Source organism: Pagrus pagrus, assembly GCF_965226575.1.
Source record: "Pagrus pagrus genome assembly, chromosome: 15".
NCBI lineage: Eukaryota > Metazoa > Chordata > Actinopteri > Spariformes > Sparidae > Pagrus > Pagrus pagrus.
The window spans coordinates 28776733-28798579 of record NC_140199.1 but is presented as its reverse complement, the minus strand read 5'-3'; the positions used below and the strand labels follow the sequence as shown (position 1 = coordinate 28798579).

At 40.2% G+C, this 21847-nt stretch overlaps 1 protein-coding gene across 1 annotated transcript; it reads left to right on the top strand.

The window, feature by feature from the left end:
• Positions 1–752: 752 nt before the first annotated feature.
• On the top strand, positions 753–2528 carry LOC311270222 (SCAN domain-containing protein 3-like; the record flags this gene model as incomplete). Its single annotated transcript, XM_084374966.1, has 2 exons — positions 753–2273; positions 2406–2528. The coding sequence occupies 2 exons, from the start codon at positions 753–755 to the stop codon at positions 2526–2528; spliced, it is 1644 nt and encodes a 547-aa protein (XP_084231092.1).
• Positions 2529–21847: the final 19319 nt, after the last annotated feature.

The window sequence follows — 21847 nt, the reverse complement described above, 5'->3', positions numbered from 1 at the left end:
AAGTCACCAACAATTAACACACAATCAAAGTCAGTGCAGATAAGAGACAGTAACTCAACAAGGTCATCAAAAAAATCTGTACAGTATTTAGGTGGCCTGTAGATGTTTAGAAATATAGCCCAAGAAGATGAGTTTAACTGAAGAGCCACATATTCAAAAGAAGTACAATTTCCATAAAACATTTGCTTGCATTTGAGTAACTCATTAAACAGAATACTAACACCTCCTCCTTTTTTATGCTTTCTAGTCTCACTTATGAAAGAGAAGTTTGGAGGGCTTGATTTAATGTGAACAGCTGCACTGTTATCTTGGTCTAACCAGGTTTCAGTTAAAAACATAAAATTAAGATTGTGTTTAATGATAAAATCATGTATTAAAAAATATTTTCCTGCCAGAGACCTGATGTTTAATAAAGCTAAATTTAAAGAGTCAAAACCAGCTGTGCAATCTTTTGTGACAGTTTGTGGCTGACGAGGAATGGGAGCTAAATTTAATAGATTGGCAGATGTATTAAGGCAGTGGTTCTCAACTGGTGGGTCCCGACCCAAAAGTGGGTCGCAGACCCGTTCTGGATGGGTCGCGGACAGCTGGTCAAAAAAAGTAAATAATATTTAATGCGTATTTGATGTTTGACATGTCTTTTATTTTGAAAAATGATTTATTTTGAAAGGCACGCGTCAGACACGTGCAGCCACCTAGGTGCGGTAGCCATGGTAACTGCCATTTGATTGATGCTCACTGTCTGTGTTGCAATGGCGAAGCGTAAATATGACCCGGTGTATTTAAAATGCGGATTTTCGTACATTGAGGATAATAAGGGACAGAAACCCCAGTGTGTTATATGTAGGGAAGTGCTTGCAAATGAGAGCATGAAACCATCGAAACTGAAGCGCCATTTGGATACTAAACATCCTGCGTGTAAAGACAAGCCGGTGGAGTTTTTTCAAAGACAACTCCAGAAGCTGAGGACTTCACAGAAGTGTCTGACAGCGTCTTGCTCCAAACAAGAGGAAGCTCTCCGTGCCTCTTACCACGTAGCTCACCATATTGCGAAGGCAAAGAAACCCCACACAATAGCCGAAGAGCTTATTTTACCTGCAGCCATGGATATGGTGAGAGAGGTGATGGGTCAATCAGCGGCAGACAAGCTGAAAACCATACCACTGTCCAATGATACTATAGCTCGACGTATTCATGACATGTCTGGTAATATTAAAGAACAGACCACAGCCCGCGTCCAAGCAAGCCCCTACTATGCCCTGCAGATGGACAAATCCACCGATGTATCTAACCATGCAATTTTGTTGGTTTATGTGAGACACATATTGGATGGTGATTTGCAGGAACAGTTTCTCTGCAGCAGAGATCTCCCTACCACTACAAAGGCAGAGGACATTTTCAACAGTGTGGACTTGTATTTGAGCTCAGTGGGCCTGAGCTGGGAATACTGCGTGGGAATCACGACTGATGGCGCGGCTGCCATGACCGGGAAACATTCCGGTGTGGTGAAGCAAATACTGGAGAGAGCACCGAATGCGACATGGAACCATTGCTTTTTGCACTGTGAAGCGCTGGCGGCCAACGATATGGTGCCGGAGCTCGACGAGGCCTTGAAAGATGTCATCAAAGTGGTGAACCACATAAAACGGAGTGCAAAAAACAGCCGCTGCTTCTCAAAGCTGTGTAAAGACTTGGGCTCCGAGCACATGCAAGTGTTGTATCACTCAGAAGTCCGCTGGCTATCGCGGGGTAAGGTGTTGTCACGTTTTTATGAACTTAAAACAGAAATCGCCACCTTCCTCTCAGAGAATAACTCCCCATATGCTGAACTGTTTGACAACGAAATCTGGCTGGCACGAGTTGCATATCTTGCTGATGTGTTTGAGCACCTCAACGCATTAAATGTGTCTATGCAAGGAAGAGGACATAATATTTTTGAACAGTCCGACAAAATCGCTGCGTTCCAGAAAAAGATCAAACTGTGGGTAAATCATTTATCCAAAGACAGACTGGACATGTTTCCCAATGCTTGCCATGAAGTACAGCAGCTGGACACTGCGGCCAAAAATGACTTGAACATTACCCTCAGTGCGCATCTTACTAAACTTCAAGCTCGGTTTGACAACTACTTCCCTGAGAAATACAGAGATAATGATGCTTGGATACGCGACCCCTTCCGCATCGACATGGAAAGCATCACGTTGCCGAGCAACGAAGAGCATCAGCTGGTGGAGCTGTCATGTGACCAGACGATTAACAAGAGATTTGGCGAGGTAACCCTTTCCCACTTCTGGTGCAGCGATGTGATGAGTGAGTATCCATCCCTCGCGACTCTTGCAGTCAAAACGCTCCTACCATTCAGCACAACCTATCTGTGTGAAAGTGGCTTTTCCACCTTGTTGCAGCTCAAATCAAAGCAGAGAAACAGACTGGACACTGAGCATGATCTGAGGGTAGCTCTGTCTACTGTCCTCCCAGACTTTGAAACTCTCATCAAGAATAAACCACATGCCCAGCTGTCTCACTGACTTCCCCAAATGACAGGTTAGGTGAATAGATCTTGTTTTGTAGATCTTTAATTATTGTTTAATATTTATTTTATTTACTTTTTGTCCATGCAGTTGTAATGGTCCTCCTAAGTTCATAATTATTTCTGAATAGGCCTACATATAAGTGAAATATATAATTTTGTGGCCATAATTACTTTGTGCACTTTTGATTATTTTATTCACTTGTCATGGTATTCCTCATGTGGCCTGAATGCAGGGACCTTGTTTGTTTTGTGGGTCTTGTGCAATTTGATATTCACTTTTGTCTGCATGCAGTTGCATGGTCCTCCTCCTTCTGAATGTGCTTTGAATGCAGAGATAGATGTCAAATATCTCATTTTGCTGGTCAACATTTTGATACTTCATGTTTGATACTTATTTCATTCAATTCTGTACGCAGTTGTCATGGTTCTCTGGTGTTTTGAAACACACTTTGCTCAATAAAAATGAGTATATTTATGTTAAAGACTTGAGTTTTCAAAGGCTTTTTAAAAAATACATTTGCTTAGTTTGAAGGACTATAAAAGTGGGTCGCGACTTAATGACCATGGGAAAATGTGGGTCCTAGAGTGTGACCAGTTGAGAACCCCTGTATTAAGGCACTTCCTGTTTCTCAGCAAATTCACCATTTTTCTGTTACCTGTAAACACAGGAATTGAGGAGACTACCTGAACTCCAAGAGGCCCCGGCTTTTCTGGGGGGAAGACATTAACGATATCAACTTCGTAGCCTGGACCCAGCACATATCAGTAAGGGTTAGTTGTATTGTCTACATGGATACGATGTGCTCTGCTGCTATCAGACTGTGGAGACAGAGGATGATTCTGAGGAGATGGAGGGGCGTGATGACATTTCGGTGATTGTTGTTTCAAGCGCGGTGGTGGGAAGGGGGCTGGGCGGTGAGAGAATATGGGATTTGGACGTGGTGTGAGTTTGATTCCAGCACTGACGAGCTTGTTCATCTCGTCCGTGAAATCCAGGAGGAGGGAGGAGGGGGAGAGGGTTACTGGCGATGGCAGAGAGTTGGGTGGGGTTCGGGGTGGTGGCGAGGGGAAGTTTCCTCTTGTTGAGACCAGAGGGCACTCCTCATTGGGGGGCAAAGATGGTGGCGGTGAAGACTCCTCCTCCTGGCATAGCTGTCTTCTCTGTTCGAAGCTTATCTCAGGCAGTAGTAGTTCTCCTCCCGAGTGCTGACTTATCAGTTGTTTCGGTTTGTCTCGCTTGTTGTCCTTGGCAGGAAGAACTGATGTGTGGAGTAAAATATGTTGGAGGTTAACAACCTTACTCCTGACTTGTTGAGGCAAAATCCATCGGCCTTAAAGAGGTGTCTGGGTTACCAGAAAATGGTAAAATTGTCAATAAAGTTCACTGATTGAGCGGCACATGTAGCTTTGAGCCATCTGTTCAACATCAACAACCTGCTGAATCTCTCATCACCTCTTCGGACAGTTGGTAGAGGACCGCTGACAAGCACCACAGTATCGAGAGATCTGACTTTGCTCAACAGATCAATAAAGTCTTGTTTCAATACCTCAGATTGTTGCTTCACAACATCACAGGCCCCTGTGTGTAAGATGAGAGATTTCGATGTCGGATGTTCAGCAACGATGTCCAGAATTTTTCCTGAGATGTCAGAGACCATATCATTGGTAAAACAGATTACTTTGGTGTTCTTTTTGCTGCAAAAGCTGTTTACCTCCTTCACAGCAACATCACCCACAATCAGTGTTTGAGGCCCAGTCATTAGCTCTCTCTGTTGCCCTTCACTTGTAGATTTGGTCTCATATTTTTCGTGTTTTTTCCTGGTGTTTTTCAGGTCATGCGACGGAGAGCTTGCAAGGTTTTGTGAGAGTTCTTGTGAGAGTGGAGCAAATCTGTTCTTCGGATGTATTTTTGTTATTTGGGTAGGCTTGCTCTTACTTTTTGTTTTCGCTGCTGTCCACAGCTGTTTCCTTCTTGGTACGGGGGTTGAGGATGCACTCCTTTCAGATGATAGTGCAGGCCAACCAGTCGCATCAAAAATCTCAGGGCGCTGGGCTCTGCCTGTTACTCGTTTTCCCATATCTGAGGTGAAGGATTTATCTTTAGGCTTTGCGCCAAGAGTGTTCCAGCAAGGAGGAATATTCCTGGATTTGATATCCAGTCCACAGTACTCCTCTTCCGTTGTAGCATTGTTGGGGCTAATTAGCGTGTGTTAGCAGGCTCTTGTCTGCTGTTCTGATTCCATGGAAGAGTAGTTTAGTTCCCACATAGTCCATTCACTTCCACATTTACTTCTATTTGGTGGACCTTGGTTTCCAGCACAGCAATTTTCTGAAGGATCTTCTGAAAGTCGTCCGCAGTAAAGGGAGGCATTTTGATGCTAGTTAGCCTTAGCTGCTAACAGGCTTGTGCTACTTCTTAGGCCTTGCTCAGAAAGTGCTGAAGAGTTCGGAAAAAATTTTGAAATGAGGCAGCAATATACTTTATCTCCAATTAATTGTGCTCCTAGTGGTTTCTAAATATCCAGGAGTCGCTGCCTGCAATCTCTCAGTGAAGAAAAAACAGAATAATAGTGGAAAAAAGGCAAGCAGAAGCAAGAGCAAGCAGAAAAGCGTCTGCACCCAAGCAGATACAGGAAGCTTGTATGCAAGCTAACTTTCGGCTAATGGTAGCATGCCTGTTGAATGTATAGCAGATAATTACAGATAATATTTACCTATAGTACTTATTCCCTTTTATTAGATCAATCAATCATTATTTAAACAATAAAAATAAATAAAACAATAGTAAAATAAAACAATAGTAAAACACCAGAGGAAAATGATAAAATGAGTTAGTATAAACCAAAGTATCGGGTAAAAAGGTATGTTTTAAGACGAGACTTAAAAATTGCAGTGGATGTAGCGTCTCTGAGATCTTGTGGGAGGCCATTCCATAAGAGAGGAGCACGGTAGGAGAAGGCCCTACCACCAGCTGACTTTTTACTGATATATGGAATGACCAGGAGGTTCGAACCAAGAGAACGAAGAGGACGTGACCGAGTGTAGGGAGTGAGTAGTTCAGTTAAATACAGTGGTGCAAGTCCATTCAAGGCCTTATAGGTTAAAAGAAGAACCTTAAAATCAGCTCTAGCTTGAATGGGCGGCCAATGTAAAGATGCCAGGACCGGAGTTATGTGGCAAAATTTACCTGTTTTCGTTAAAAGTCTAGCGGCTGAGTTTTGTACAAGCTGGAGACTCCTGGTAGTGCAGATGGGGAGGCCGGAAAAAAGGACGTTAAAGTAATCTAATCGGGAGGACACAAGGGCATGGAGAACCACCTAGGCGCTATGCAGGGATAGAGAAAGGCAGATTTTGGCAATATTCCGCAGGTGAAAGAAAGCTGTTTTGGTGATTTCTTTGTTATGGGACTGAAAAGTCAGGGTTGGATCAAAAATAACACCGAGGTTTCTGATGAGAGTGCTTTCAGAGATAAAACAACCATCAATATTGAGACCAACACCCTCGGATAAGTATTTATAATTATTAGGCTTGATCACCAGCAGATCAGACTTAGCAGTATTAGGCATGAGAAAGTTGTGGCTCATTCAGATCTTGATTTGATTTACACGTTTCCAGATTTTGTATTTGAGAGGCGTCTGGTGATGAGTAAAGTGCTTGTTAAATGTTATCCTAATATCTGAAAAGGAAGAATAAGGTTTTACTTATCAACTAACATTTTTACTTGTTACTTACCTGCTTAACCGTAAAGGACCTTGTACCTTATGTCATATTGTGTTTGTATTTTCAGTTTCACACTTTGCCATATAAAAGCCTGCCAACTACAACACTTGACAGTTCCTTGAAGGAAATAGTATGGCTAAGAGTTAAGCTGACAGTTGATCTCACCATAGGCTCACAGAGAGCACGGTGAGGGAGAGCAGAACAATAAGATTCCCATCAATCCCATTTGGACACAGAGGGCGTTGATAGCATAAAGCTTCATATCACATCCTAAAGCCATTAGCACAATCTAATTCCAAGTCATAAGGCAATGGCTTCCCTCCAGTTAGGCAGACACTTTCCAATGATAAAGTTCTCTCTCCTTACCACTCAAAGCCTGCGTTTTGCCTTCGAGCAGTGCCAGACCATCTAATTTGGATTAAATCTTAGAAAAAGATAAACTAGGGTAAAATGTGAAAAGTATACCTAACAACTTTCACAACTCTAAAACTAAACTTCATATGTGTAATGTATTTCATTTAATATGGTCAAAAAAATAATTATGACAGTGTTGTTACGTGGTAAATACTTAGGACAGACTGCCATTTTCTCATTGTGACACTTTTGACAGAAGAAATAAACAGGACATGAACTTTCAAAACACAGCTGTGATCTTTCATTCATGTCATTGATATACACTTGAAAACAGACATCACACTACATTTTTCATTATTAAAAATAGAGATATTGTGATGGGATCAAACCGGCTTGCAATGCCCGTCAACATGTTCACGTTCTGACCAATGACTACTTACGACATTATTACATTACCACATTATCGTGGTGACAAAATCTGTCCACAGGCAGACAGACAGACAAGGTGAAACAATACCAGCTGCAATGGAGGGGATAAAACAGTTTGAAAGTGGGTTACAATGATCTAAAAACAAACATGGGCCAGGAACATAAAGTAGGAGACCAATGGCCCCTTTTCTACCTCCTTACTACCCACACCTTTGCCTTGCTTGGACAACACCCATCTTCGAACAAGGCCTTCATTAGGTTTTCAACCTGGCTTGGTGGCAGCAAGGTTAGGTTCCAGAGGTGCAGATGAAACTGCAGGCTGAGCAGAGAGACGCTGGAGGATTGAACTTGATGGACAATCTGGCACCGGAGTGGTAAAGAGACCAGGTTCATGTAGTGCCAGTTGACAAGTCTGATGCTGAACAGATGCATCTTTCTGCTGCAGCAGGAACCAGTAAGCCACTCCCACGAACACAGACACACACGCACACGCACACACACACACACACACACACACACACACACACACACAGGGAAGGAGCAAGTGAGGGAAAAGTAAGGGGGAAACAGGTAGAGAGAAAATAACTGGAATAACAAGAACAAAACAAGCTTCCACGGCACACACAACGTGACAATGACCAGCTTTTAAAATGTATTATTTTGACAGTGTGCTTCATTAAATGAAATGCTCTTGTGGCTGCCCAGGTGTGATATTTGTATTCTCTGCTTGATTTTCCAGGTGTAAAGGCCAAAAGTCCCTCCTTCACTACCTGAACTTTTACCTTTTACCAAGCTCATCACACCAGAGAGGGGGAAGTGACAACAATACTTTCCGATAATACTATACAGAGCCTAACACCAGCCATTTTGTGGAATCTATGATATTAGGGCAACAGCCATTGTGGCTATTGTTCTGATAGGTATTTCAGACCACAAGAGGAATACACTGGCTAATAATCTGTAATGTAATGTAAGTATTCATTGATTTTATAGCAAGATAAACATATTCGGTGCATCCCATTTCAGCGAAATTGCATCCACGTTTCCCTCACTTGCGTCTTAGTCCCTCACACTGAGGATTCAGGGAGGGACGGAAGGAAACCCTGGGAGGAGAGAAGACCGAGGAAATTAGTTTTAAGATAAATGAGAGGTCCTTTCCTCTGCAGCGTCACATGAAGCAACATCCGATTCTGATTATGGCTGCAGCTGATCACAGCTGGATCAGCTGTCAGTAAGTTTTAACAGCTGTAGAGACGTCAGATGAACTGATGACAAAAATGCCATTATCTGTATATTGTAAATTAATAACACAGAACTAAAAATTGGCGAGAGATTTATAATAATAATAGAGTTAAACTGATGCAGCATGTGTTATTGCACACAGCTCTGTTAACGGAGAGATGCACTTGTATTTTTAGGCTAAATGTTCCTGGGAAAACTGAAATTATGTAACATATGAAAGCCGACACTCATGAATGATCAGCCTGACATGTTTAAAACAGACCATGAAAAGAAAAATATTTGTAATAAATGAAGAAAGTTGTTTGTGGTCCTTCTGTTCTCCTACAGTCAGGCTTACACATTTTAACATGGTGCTGAATCAGAAAACAATCGAAATATAAACTTGATGGTGATACACTTGAGTTTAATCTGTTATCTGTCTTCACTCCTGTATGAAGCTCCAGTGATGTTGTGACTGATCAAATCAGTCTGATCCACTGCAGTGTCCAATCAATAATAAGGGGGCATGTTGGCCAGTAAACACTTCCTTCTCTTTTTGTGATTTCCACTGCCTTAGGATTGCAAATATCCAGGGACAGAAGAGGGGGTCAGCAGGAAGCCCACCGCTGCTACTTGGCCCTGGTTTGTCCTCATGGATGAGGTATTAGGACAGAGGCCTTCCATTGCCCCCCCTGTCCTAATTACTTCCATGCCTGAGGACACACCAGGGCCAAGTGCTGGTTGGTGACCAGGAGGAGGAGGATGAAGATGTTGAGGAGGAGGAGAACCAGCCAGGGCCACGGAGAAAGAGGAGGAGGGAGGATGAACTCCTTGATTTGATAAAGGAGGACATGAGGCTGCAGAGGTAGGCAGAGGAGAGAAGAGAGTGAGAGGGCAGAGAGAGGATGGACAGGCTCTTCTCTCTGCTCGAGAGGATGGCCAATAGATGAATCAATTTATTATATATTCGTATTGTTATTACTGTTCTATTGTTTTGTTAATTTATGAGTTCTATTTTTTTATTGTATTGTTCATAAGATGTTATATATTTCTTAAATTAAAATGTTGTTAAATTGTTACACAATGTCTATTCCATTTAGTATTTACAACTTAAGTACAATTTATAACGGAGTTAGCAAACAGCATCAAGTGCTACTTTTCAGGGACAACAAGGGATTGAGTTTGTCCTTTTATTATCAAAGGATAACTATTTACAAAATTACAGCACAAATAACTATTTGCAGATTATTATTAGAAAATTCTGTACAATTTACAACTATTACAAAAACAAAACAACAACAAAAAAACAATATTGAAACAGTTTCAAATTATTTACAGCAATAGGCTGAGCAGGAGTCCCTGTCAGTGCTGCTGGGCTGGATGGGATGCCACAATAAAGACCCTGGTGTCAGTGGGACATGTATTCAGGGTGTTTGGGGGTGTAGTCTCCACTGTCCATGACATCGTCCATCAACAGGGTTTGCAGGGCTGACCGGATCGACGGTTGCCATGTCACTAAGAATTTTTTAAGAAAGAGGCAAGAATTATAATTTCATGATATAATTATAATACTAATAAATTATTACAACAAACAAAACTATCTACCAAACACTTTAAATAGGAATAATGCCTTTAAAATTATTTTACTTGCCAACTAAAGATAGTCGTGGTCAGGGATCACCTCCTCCAGGGCAGACACCTCCGCAGACAGCTGTTCCCGCCATGGAGCACCACTGGCTGCCTCCAACACGTTCTCCCCCTCATCCTCCGGCATGGCGTCCTGCAGCTCATCCTCTGGGGGCATGATGTCACCTGCCCCCAGGCAGATGTTGTGCAGGATGGCACATGCTGTTATGACCTGAAATGAAAAAAAATATTCATTAATTTTGATTTACTCTGCTTCAGTACTCAAAAAAAAAAAGAAAGAATCCCATTGAGTTATGACGTACCTGAGGCACAAACGTGTGGTGCACCTCCAGCGCTTGCAGGAAGATGGACCTGAACCTGATCTTCATCATTCCAAAGGCACGCTCAATGATAGACCAAGGTCTCTATTGTGGCACCCCATCCATGTCTCCGATCCTGTTGGAGAAGGTTCAGCAGCACTGCCAGTGAATCTCTGCTCAGCCTAAAATCAGTGCCTGGTGTCTCCTTCCTTTAAAGAACCTGTCCAGGACAGGAACGGCCAGGTTGGTCTGGATTGGGAAAGGCGGGAAAGAACAGGAGAAGAAAAATGGTTAATTAGACAATAGCTACATAATTTTAGTTAAGATAATTCTAGTTCATTTTAGAGCTTTGGTAGATAATGCTAAATCTGTTTATCGATCCACTTATCAGTCTATCTAGGCTTCTCAATCTGGCTTTGATGATTCATGACGAAATATTTTAATAATAAATTAAGGTCAGGGTCCTTTAACTATTAATCAATTGTCAAGGTTATATGGCATTAACCATATGTGCAGTTCTACACTTTATATGTCATTAACGTAATGTATTGGTATGTTAATGACCCCTAACTGTTAGCTAGCTAATAATGATAATAATGATAACATTACTGTGGGTTCAAATAACAGGTCTACCTCTCCACGTTCCTCTCTCAACCGGAGATACACCAGCCGCTGGCGGCGCCAACAGAGCCGCATCTCCTCTGGACCGTCCCATTTAACAAGTGTGCGATTTGATTGCACACAAGATGAATTTGGAGGGACAGTGACCTACTGTTCCACAAAAGGTGGTCGTGCTACCACAAGGTGTACATGTGGGTTAGTTAAAAGACAGAAAGAGAGAGGAAGACAAAGGGCTAATGCCCTTAGCGGCGGCTAGGCTAACACTTTCGCTCCACGGAGTGTAGAGGCTCAAATCAGCTCGTGATGAGCGAAAAGGAAAAGCAAACAACATGTTTTACAATGTAAAACTGACAATTAAAGAGGGACAAGGGGTCCACAAAACTCACAAGCAAAGAATGTAGCATACAAGCATACAATACACGCTAACTTCTAGTATCTGCCCAGACACTAACTAAGCCTCACTTGTAGTCGTGTCTTCCTTAATCCAGCTCGCTTTGTGGATTGAAGGCGGTTGCAGTGTCCTGCGTTGGCTGGTAATACAGCGTAGTCGACGTGGGCAATAAGAAAACGGGCAAAAGCGGGCGTTTTCTGAGGAAAACTAAAAATAATATATGATATGAAAGAGCAAGATTAAGACTTATGCCAAAATGCATTATGCAGATGCTTGTGGGACTGACTCAGCTGCTCTGATATTTAGTGGGAGTTTGTTCCACAGTGTTGGGGCGGGAACCATAAAAGCATGATCCCCCTTTGTTTTCAGTCTGGACCGTGGTACTCAGCCTAGGGGCCCATGACTACATTAATCCTCCTCTATTTTTTATGTGGGCCCCCAGCAACAGGTGATGCACTCACGGAGGGATTAGTAGAGGCTAGCATATTGTGGCTAACTCCCGAGACACTGGAGGTCAAAGCCGATGTGTCCCTTTTTCTTTCTCCCGCTGCACTTTTCGCTTCTGTGCCCCGCTGGGTTTTTTGTCAGACATTTTGCCGCTGCAAAATTTTGGTTGACAGGTAACGGATAGGTAGGTCAAATCGAATCGATGAGCTTGATTGGATGAGGTGACCCATGTCTGCCCAATCAGTGCTGTTTTGTTTTTTTATTACCCCATGGACCAATAGAGGTCAATGAATTTTTCCATTAAAGTGTATTTCTAAATTTCTAAAAAATAAAATTTCTAAAAAATAATCTGACCAATTCAAGGACACAGAGATTCCGCATTATCGCAGAAACAAAGGCTCACTTCTACACCGCCTTGGTTTGTTCACACTGAACCAAGCTGCGGAACCAAACGAGGCATGACAGTACACATCATGACATTAACATCCCTGCGTTGTTGTTTTTGTTGCGTGTTTCCCCCGGTGTCCATCTGTTAATCTAAACATGTACCGGCCGGCTGTTTCTAATCATATGAATGCAGCTATAATGTGTTGTGATTGAGATCCTGACCCACCATACATCATGGAAAGTGACAAAGTTACGTTTTTTGCTCTAAATTATATAATTACATAATTTAACTACAACAACACAATAGTGGAAGATGACAAAGACATGGTGAGTTAAAGTTTTTTTCTCTGAATCACGTCACATAACCATCGCCATTCAACTAGCCTGGCTTGGCTGCCGGGGAACAGAAGCTGTTTTTCGGGCAGAAATGTGACGAAGAGTCGGTAGGACAGACAGAGTGACGGACAGTTGTCCATGTATGGACGCGGTATTCTTTTTTTTCTCATATAAAATGCTGAATGCCGAAAACCAAGACAACCAAGAGATGCAAAAAAAGACAAAGTAGCAAATAAAAAACTAACACAAAGTACAAATCAAAAGCAAAGTCCAAACCAGTAATCAAGAGAGCTAAGCAGGAACATAAAGCCAGGAACAAAAAACAGAAAACAACCCAAAAACAAAGCCATGTACATGACCAAATGTAACCCCCATGACTAACAAACATACTGTAATTCCTTAATCTCTGCATCTACCTCATCTCCTCTCACCCACCTCCACCTATCAACACCCATCATTTTACACACACATATCAGCCATTACAAATACACCATGATTATTATTATTATTATTACTATTATGTATATTTTTTTCTCCTTTGTTTCCTGAGGCACACCGACATTACACATTCACCCAGCTACCTACATACAGTATCTTTCCTTCTATCTCTCCCTCCCGTTTTCCTACTAATACTAATGTAGTGCTTATCAAATATCCACCCTCACTATTATTTATATAATTATTAGTGTTGAAATATTATGATATTATTATGTTTTTTTTTTCTTCTTCCTTTCTCAACCAACATCATTAATATTATAACTATTATTATAATTGTTTCAATACACAGATTATTATTATCATCATCATCATCATCATCATTGTCATCATCATTATTTTCTTCCTGTGACAATGTTTTATAATTTTAGACCAATAACTTAATTTTGTGCTTAGACTAAAAAACAAACTAAACTGTCGCTCAAATGTAATGGACTACAGTAGAATCTGGGACTTTTAGGTCCTCCACCGAGCTTGGCTTCGGGTGTTATAATAAAGGCTGATTTATGGTTCTCGTAGGCTTTATGCAGAGCTGACGCTGCAACCTACACAAGTGAACTACGCCGTAATGAGCATTTATATATGTGCGCAGGTGTGTCTGCATTGCTGGCAGTGGTGTGCAGATTGCCAGCTGACTTTCCCGTTTAAACACACCGACTCAGCTCACAGCTGTGTCTCTGAGCAAGAGACTGTGGATAGGCCGAGTATCTGCAGGGAGGGCCGCAGCTGCATACAAATGAACGACTTGGTTTCAGCAAGCCAACGTTGCAACAACCTGATTGTTGTTTTTTTTGTACGTCAACAATTATTAATCAGCAGGAATTATTCATTATCCTGGTTGGTTCTCAGGTTGTTCTACAGTAAAGTCAGTACAGACGTTCCCAGTTATTTATTTACATTGCTGAAAAGGAGGTGTTCCTGAGGCCAAAACTATGTACAATGAAAAAAACATCAACATCTTTTTTTCAACTGACTACTGATGCTGCTGCTGGAGGAGTGGGCTGCTGAGGACACTCAACATAGTGCTTGGGAGCAGTGAAGACATTTAATCTCCAACTTAACACAAACCATGACCTCTAACCCTCCATCTCCATCTGTAATCATGAAATAAACATAATCGTAAACTGAACAGGCCATAAATTCAGGCTCTGTCTGACTTTACATCCTGTCCTCTGTCATTTCGGGTAATATTACTTTATGTTCATGTTAATTAAATGTATTGATGGGAGTATGACCTACGGTTACAGGAACTGGAACTATTTGATAAAAGGGCAGTCAACACATTTTACACAGAAAAAAAAGGTTTAAAAATCCATTACAAGCCTGTATGGACACAAGGGGTTTAGGAGGATGTGGGTATTTACCAGTCAGACGGGGTCAAGGAAAACAAGCTGCTTTATGGGAAATGTAGAATGCAGCATTTTTGGAGCTTGGTGATCCAGCAGTACAGTAAAATTACAGGAGCACTCAGTAGTTTTGGTGCAGAAATTTTAATGAGGAAATGAAGAAACTGTTCATGTGGCGGGAGGTTCTGGTCCTGATGGACCGCAACCTCCTGCCAGATGGGAAAGTGTCAAAAAGTCTGTGACCGGGATGGGAGGGGTTGGCCACAATCCTACCTGCACGCCTCAGCGACCTGGAGCTGTGCAGGTCCTGAAGGGATGGAAGGTTGCAGCCAATCATCTTCTCAGCAGAGCATATGATACGCTGCAGTCTGCTCTTGTCCTTAGCAGTGGCAGCAGCGTACCAGACGGTGATGGAGGAGGTGAGGATGGACTCGATGATGGCAGTGTAGAAGTGCACCATCATCGTCTTTGACAGGTTGAACTTCTTCAGCTGCCGCAGGAAGAACATCTGTACGGCCTTTTTGGTGAGGGATCTGATGTTCAGCTCCCATTTTAGGTCCTGGGTGATGATGGTGCCCAGGAAGCGGCAGGACTCCACAGAGTCAACTGGAGAGCCATACAGGATGATGGAGGTGGGTGGGGCTGGGTTCTTCCTGAAGTCCACTACTATCTCCACTGTCTTTAGAGCATTAAGCTCCAGGTTGTTCTGGCTGCACCAGGAGGAGATAGTACAACAGGGTTATGCCCGTGTATATCAGATACCGCACTTGCTTCACTATAGTATGTGTAGCATTTAATGTGAAGAAACAGAGGAAATAAAATAAAAGTAGATGAATGCAGCACATAAAACTTACATACGCCCCCCTGCACAGTCTCTGTTCCCATCTAGTGTCCAACTGTATGTACTTCAAGAGAGAAGAGTTGCAGGTAGGGTAATCACTGTGCTAAACTGTTGGTGCAAACCAAGTTCACTGTGTCTGTCATTATTACATGTTATAAGTTAATATAGAGCTTTTAACTGAATCCCTGAGGGTTTAAATTCTGTTGTGATGTTAGCAATAATACAGTGACCATTTTCTCACCAAATAGCCAGTTAACAACAATGAAAGCAGTGCCCAAAAGTCAAACTTAAGTAAAAGTAAAGATTTCCTGTTGAAATATTACTTGGGTAAAAGTAATATAAATAGCCTAGTACTTGATTGAAAGTGTCAATATTAAATGTACTTATGTATCGACAAGTAATTTCCAAGCAATAAATGTACTTAGGTACCAAAGAAGCCTACAAGTAAAAGGAAACTGTAAACATATATTTACATGTATGTATATACTGTACTTTATTGTATTATCGGCCTGGCCAATTATCTGATCCAATTTTCATCATTTTCAAATGATCACATTATCAGAAGTCTTTCTTTTTATATAATAGACAATAAAATAAATACATTTAAAGTGGAAATAGACAACCTTTGCAAGTGGAGAGTAAAAACTACCCAAAACACAGGACAAAACCTGAGATCATTCATTCATTTAGTCTATAATGGAGAAGTTAAAGCAGATAAAAATGATGCCGTATGCAGTATACATTTACTTTTATAATGATAAATTAAAGCAAAAAAACTTAATGATTGCCAGTTTACATATGCACTACTGCTAACTAAAGTAATCAGATAAATATAGTGGATTAAAAAGTACAATATTTGCTTCCAAAATGTAGAAAAGTATAAAGTAGCAGAAAATGGTTATGCTCAAGTGAAGAACAAGTACCTCAAAATTGTACTTTAGTACAGTACTTGAGTAAACGTACTTAGTTGCATTCTATCACTGAATGAGAGAAACATGAGTTTGTTGGAACACTCTCTGACTTTATGGATGTTGCAACTGCTTTGGTTCAGTTTTCATATAAAAACTCAAACTGACTCGCTAATTTCTTACTTTCAGACACAGCAGACTGTGCTATACACGCAAAGAACATGAAAAAGTGTGCAGAGTTTGACACTAGAAGGCTGTTTTCACATTAATTTGGCTCCGCAACTAGGGCTGGCTCCCCAGCCCTCACCAGCAGTGCCCTGGGAGGCAACAGAGACCGACACCAACTTGGACAGAGCCACCATGTTAGAGACTGTTTCTGTCAGTCAGAGTGAGGCTATACCCCTGACCCCTTTGCCTAGTCAGACTGTGACCAGATCTGGACGAGTTTGTAAACCAGTCAACAGGCTAGACCTGTAGACATGATGGATTCATGGACTCTGCCCCCCAGAGTCCATGAATCCATCATAAAAAAAAAAAAACGTGGTAAAAAAAGGGGGATAGTGTGAGAATTTGCCACAGATGTTGATAATTCTCATTTGTGGTAGATTTGTGTTGATAGATATTAATAGTGGTTATTTGACGTTGAGGAACAACTCACTTTATGTTTACATTGGTCGATGACAAGTGCTGTTGAGATAGCCATTTACAGTTACAAAGTTTCTGTGACGTTATTAAGATAATAACACGAAAAGACAGGGAGATGTCATATAAAGATGTGCCTGCACATTACCATGTGTTTTACGGTAACGCAGTGAAACCTAAGGGACAGAGATCTCACTTATTCTCGCTAGAGTATGTGTATGTTATGTTCTCCATGCTACCGTGTGTTCACTAAATATAGCTCTGGCTAGAAGTGAGTCAAAACCTCCAGTATACACTTTCACTTTCAATTGTTTTTAAGTTTTGCATTTACACTTTCTAGTTCAGTTATTTGAAATACAACATTTGTATTTGGTTGTTCCATGCTACTTTCCTTATACTGTAAATGGCAATGTCCTGATAAATATTGTAGCCATTTCTTTTTCTATATTGATCCACTTAGCTTCTATTTTTACTTTCAAATATTTCATTATTGTGAGAATTTATGTTGTTTAAAAGTCATTTTGTAAATCTGGGATACCTAACCCCCCCCTCATCTTGCTGTTGTTGTGAGACTTTAAGTTTGAATTTTGAAATCATTTTATTCCACATGCTGTTCCCTTTACTTTATTTTTATTATCGGTGTTGGCAATGCTTGAAATAGAAATACAAATTAAGGGGGTATCATCATTTGTAATCGTTTCTACTCTGCTTAGTATTCTGTCTGGTATTAATATCCATCTATTTAGATCCTGTCTTATTTTACTTTCCATAACAGAATAATTGATTTCAATTCAAATCAACAATTTACCTAGATTATTAATGCCCAAGTCTCTTTTTTTCTTTTTGTCCCATTTAATTCTGTAACCACCTTTCAAAGCTTTGCTAACTTGTTTTCCTATTGATAATGATTCACATTCGACTTTACTATATTCTTCAATTCTTTTAATAAATGAAGAATTCTTCTGGTGATGTAAAATAAACAATTATATCATCTGCATGGAGAGATAATTTATGCATTTCCTTTCCCAATTATGTTCCTTTTACATCTGCATTTTGTCTAATTCCTATCTCTAGCCTTTTAATGTAAACAGCAAATGAATCGGGGGAGAGAGGATCTTGTCTGTCTGCTTCCTCTTTGTATTGTAAATCTTCTTGATAGTGTACCATTTGTTTTTACTCATGGATCACTATAAATTGCCTGCAACCATTAGCTAAATTTCTTGTCCAGGCCAAGGCTGTTAAGAGTCTCAAACATAAAAGGCCAGCTCACTAAATCGAAGGCCTTCTTTGCATCTAATGTGACTAACAGAAGGTCTTCGTTATGCCTTTGAGCATAATCATTTACATTTTACATTGCTTGTTTAATTTTGTCTGCTAGTAGCCTCACATTCTGTGTCAATTCTAACTGTAACAATGGATTTTACACTATTAGCTAAAATTGCTGATGGTCTGTAATGGTCTGTATTGAGAAGTGAAATGGGCCATGTCTGTGCCCACTTTCCTGTATCCAGTGCATAATTATAGTGCATATTATGTTTTTTGTTTTGTTTTGTAGAATTCATTGTAAATGTGTCATCTCCTGGAGATTTTCCTGCATTTAGTCCAACTATTTGTTGTTTCCTCTTAAGTAAATGTTTTTATCAGTTGAGTATTTTTTTTCCCGTTGCACTCTTTGTGGTTTAAAATTTCTCTAGTGTGTCTTAATTTGATTTCCATCCATTCTTGCTTATTTTTGTATAATGTTTTGGAGTAAGTTTGCAAACTCTTTAGCAATATTTTCCTTATCAGTTATTGTTTCTGACAGATCCATTTTTAATTTCATACTACAGGCTTTGTTCATATGTCTTTGAAGTTTATAGGTTTATAGGTTAAGATTTTAAGAAATGTTGGTCCACCATCATAGTTTGACTCACAGGAGAGACAAGGGATGCTCGGCTCCAGCCGGACACCAGCTGCTCTGAAAGCCTACTTCGAGACATCTATGGGGAGCTCTAAAATGTTGTGCACTTTTGCGTCTCTTGTTACATTTTATTTTCTGTACATTAAGGTTCCTGAAAAAAAAAAAAATGGAAAAATATGTCCATGTTGCATGTTTATTTGCCCATGACACTCCAATTTCCAAACACTTGTCTCCACTAATTAACTCAATATTGTGTTGCAGCGCTTTGTGGCATGTAGACATCCGGTGTGTTTCCAGAGCTAAAGAGATCCATAGACAGACAGAGCACAGGATTCAGGTATCCTGTTTCTTTTCATGGTAAAATTAACTTTTGGCCCTTCTTCCATGTTTCTCTCATGGTTGCAATCCACAGACATATGGGGAAACAACAGCAAAGTGAAGGGAATTTACAAGAGCATTGTCAAAGACATTTCACAAAGTTGAGAGTTTCCCCTTACTCACCTTAAAAAACTTTGATTTTTTTAGGGGAGTCTGGTACTGGTTTTTCACCATATCAAATTCCTCTCTGTTCAAGCAGTGGTCAAACATCATTCAGTCAGCCTTGAGTAATGAGACAACTGAAACTGAAGGAAAACATTTTTAAAAAAGAACACAAACTTTCACCGGCAAAACTCCTCTAAGTATCAAGCTAGCAAACTAGCATCCTTATATTACTCTGTCAGCAACTGCAAGCTAATGCCTGATTAATACTAAATCACAATCTTTACATGTACATGACATGACATTCACTGTTGAAACAGAAGAACATAGTCACAGGTCGCATGCATCAATGTTAACAATTTCATTGATGCACAGGTTGAACCGCAGGGGCTGTCAATCATTTTCACATCACATGATATGTGAAAACTTGACAGAAGTTCCCCAAACTTGAAAATGTTATTTATTTATTATAATAGTCATAACATAGTGTTTCAAGTCCCTTTGATGAAAATATTTTTTTTTGTTGACACAAAATTAGATTTTGTGTGTTGCTGACAAAAATTAAAAATCCCTTTTTACAGTGTAGTAGCATGGTTAAATGCTACAGAGGGAACATAAAGGATAATTCTTTATGTAGCGTTATTTTGCATTTGTAGTCACTCAGCTTGGTCTTGTGCTCCTGTTTAAAACCCACCCTAATTATACACCTCGTTTCCTGGTTGTTTACTATTATTTTTTTAATCTGTTGCTGTGGACAAACAATCTCAAGTAGAACCAGGATGCTAGTAGCAGAGCATCACAGCAGCTTCTCCTTTGTTGTTTATGGCACTCATAAAACTTTAAGGTGCATCAACACCACCTTCTGGCTCTATGATGTCATACAAATGGGCTATGGATGACACTCCCAAACCGTGGCAAAACCCTGCAGCTAATTACCACAATGACTAATTTGGTCTGAATGAGGCCTTAGCCAAATAAGTAACAGTTATCAGATTCTGGAGATCGCGTCCTGCAGTAAAGCATCTTGCCATTTGTCACCAATTCTCCTTTGATGTCCTCAAGAGATGTGTTTGGAGCCTCAATTTTGATTGCCCGAGGGAAAGTAAAACGTGTGATTACCCTACACTGATCTGGATTGCCATTGTCATTAAACAAATCAGTCGTTTATAGCAGTGAAGCCCCACTCTGTGGATACTCAATGATGCACAGCACATTACTTCCTAGTTAAATTAAAGTTTACAAAAATGACAAACTATGAAAACGATCATGAAGCAATAAGTATTATGGCTGCTATAGATCTAGTTTCATAAGGAACTGAATGTTACAGTTTAACCCAAACTGAACTGAAGACAGTCAAAACAGTGAATTAACTGCAAAGCTCATGGACTTTGACTCAAGGTTTAACAAAAAAAATTTGAATCAGCAAAGTCATTCAGAAATTCCACCCAATGTGTCAATGCTTTTGTCATGTTGTGCTGATTTTGAATACATCATGTGCTTGTCCCAACATTTACTCTAAAAGCAGAGCTGTAGGGTTTTAATTAAAACTTTTACTAGATCAGATATCATTATTATATTCTAACTCACTATGTCTGTATCTTAATCCTTCATCACAATTGCGATAGCACACGTTATCCAGCAGATGTCACCATTGGTGTAATCAAATCTTCAAAACAGATTACAGCGCAACTATTTTGTATCAGTTCAGTGCTTCAGACATCTTTGTGTCTATCCTAATGCAAAGAAACAAAAGAGGGACATAATCAGTCCAGACAGTGAACACAGAATGGGGGATGCGGGGTTGTACAGAATATATTGAAGTAATAGTGTTATTTTATTCACAATATTACTTTGCTCTGTATTATTTAAAATCACAATGTATGTTGAATAGCACTTATAAGGGTTATTATGTATAGCTTTAACCTTCCATATCCCCCTGAAATAAATGGTTTGGGGGAGCACAACTCATTCTTTGTATTTCGATAGAGTCAATATTGGACTATATATATTATACAACTTTCATACTTGCAAAAGTAACTGTTTAGATCTTGGATTATGGCAGTGTCAGTAAACCTGGGTCAGATGGAGCATGAAACATAAACAGTCAGATTTTCATAAATTTAAGCTTACAGGCCAACTTCCAAACTTTGACTTACCATACTTAGCATAGGCACATGCATGGCTTTACATTACAATGTAGGACATATTCAACAGTATACGTGCATATAATTAAACTTAAACTAAACTGAATCTCTAGGCAAAATTAAGTTAAGTTAAACCGATGTTGCTGCATTCCAGGATCTCAGCGGTTATTTTGGTGAGCAAGATGTTACTGTAGCTAATAGAAACAATGACGAGAGTAAAAAGGTGTGGTCAGGCCACTTGAGGCAGCAGAAAGTGACTGCATTGTATTCTGGGTTCACAACCTGGGTTCACACTCTACTTTAATGATTAGAGAGGCAGCTATCAGAGGAAACTCTCAAGAGGAAACAGAATTTTAGCTTCTGAAAACAAAATGTTTACAGCTCTGATGGCTGCTTTTCTCAAAACCATTTCTTTGTATATGTTTGTGACCTTTTGGATGTGTAGGAGAAGACATTAACATTAAGCCGCTGTGCAGCTAATTGCATTTTTGTATGAAAATCCCTGACGCATGGAAAGAAGTACCTTGGGCACAAAAATTCCTTTGGGATTGTTCTTTTGATAAAATCCATTAGCCGCACAAAAATCGAGATGCCTGCCTTTTTTCTAAGATGGCCATCATGTCTTGACCTTAAAATTATATTTGGGGGGCATATTTTTGGAAAAACTGTCCAACATCAATAATCTTGCTATGAAATCATAATTTTT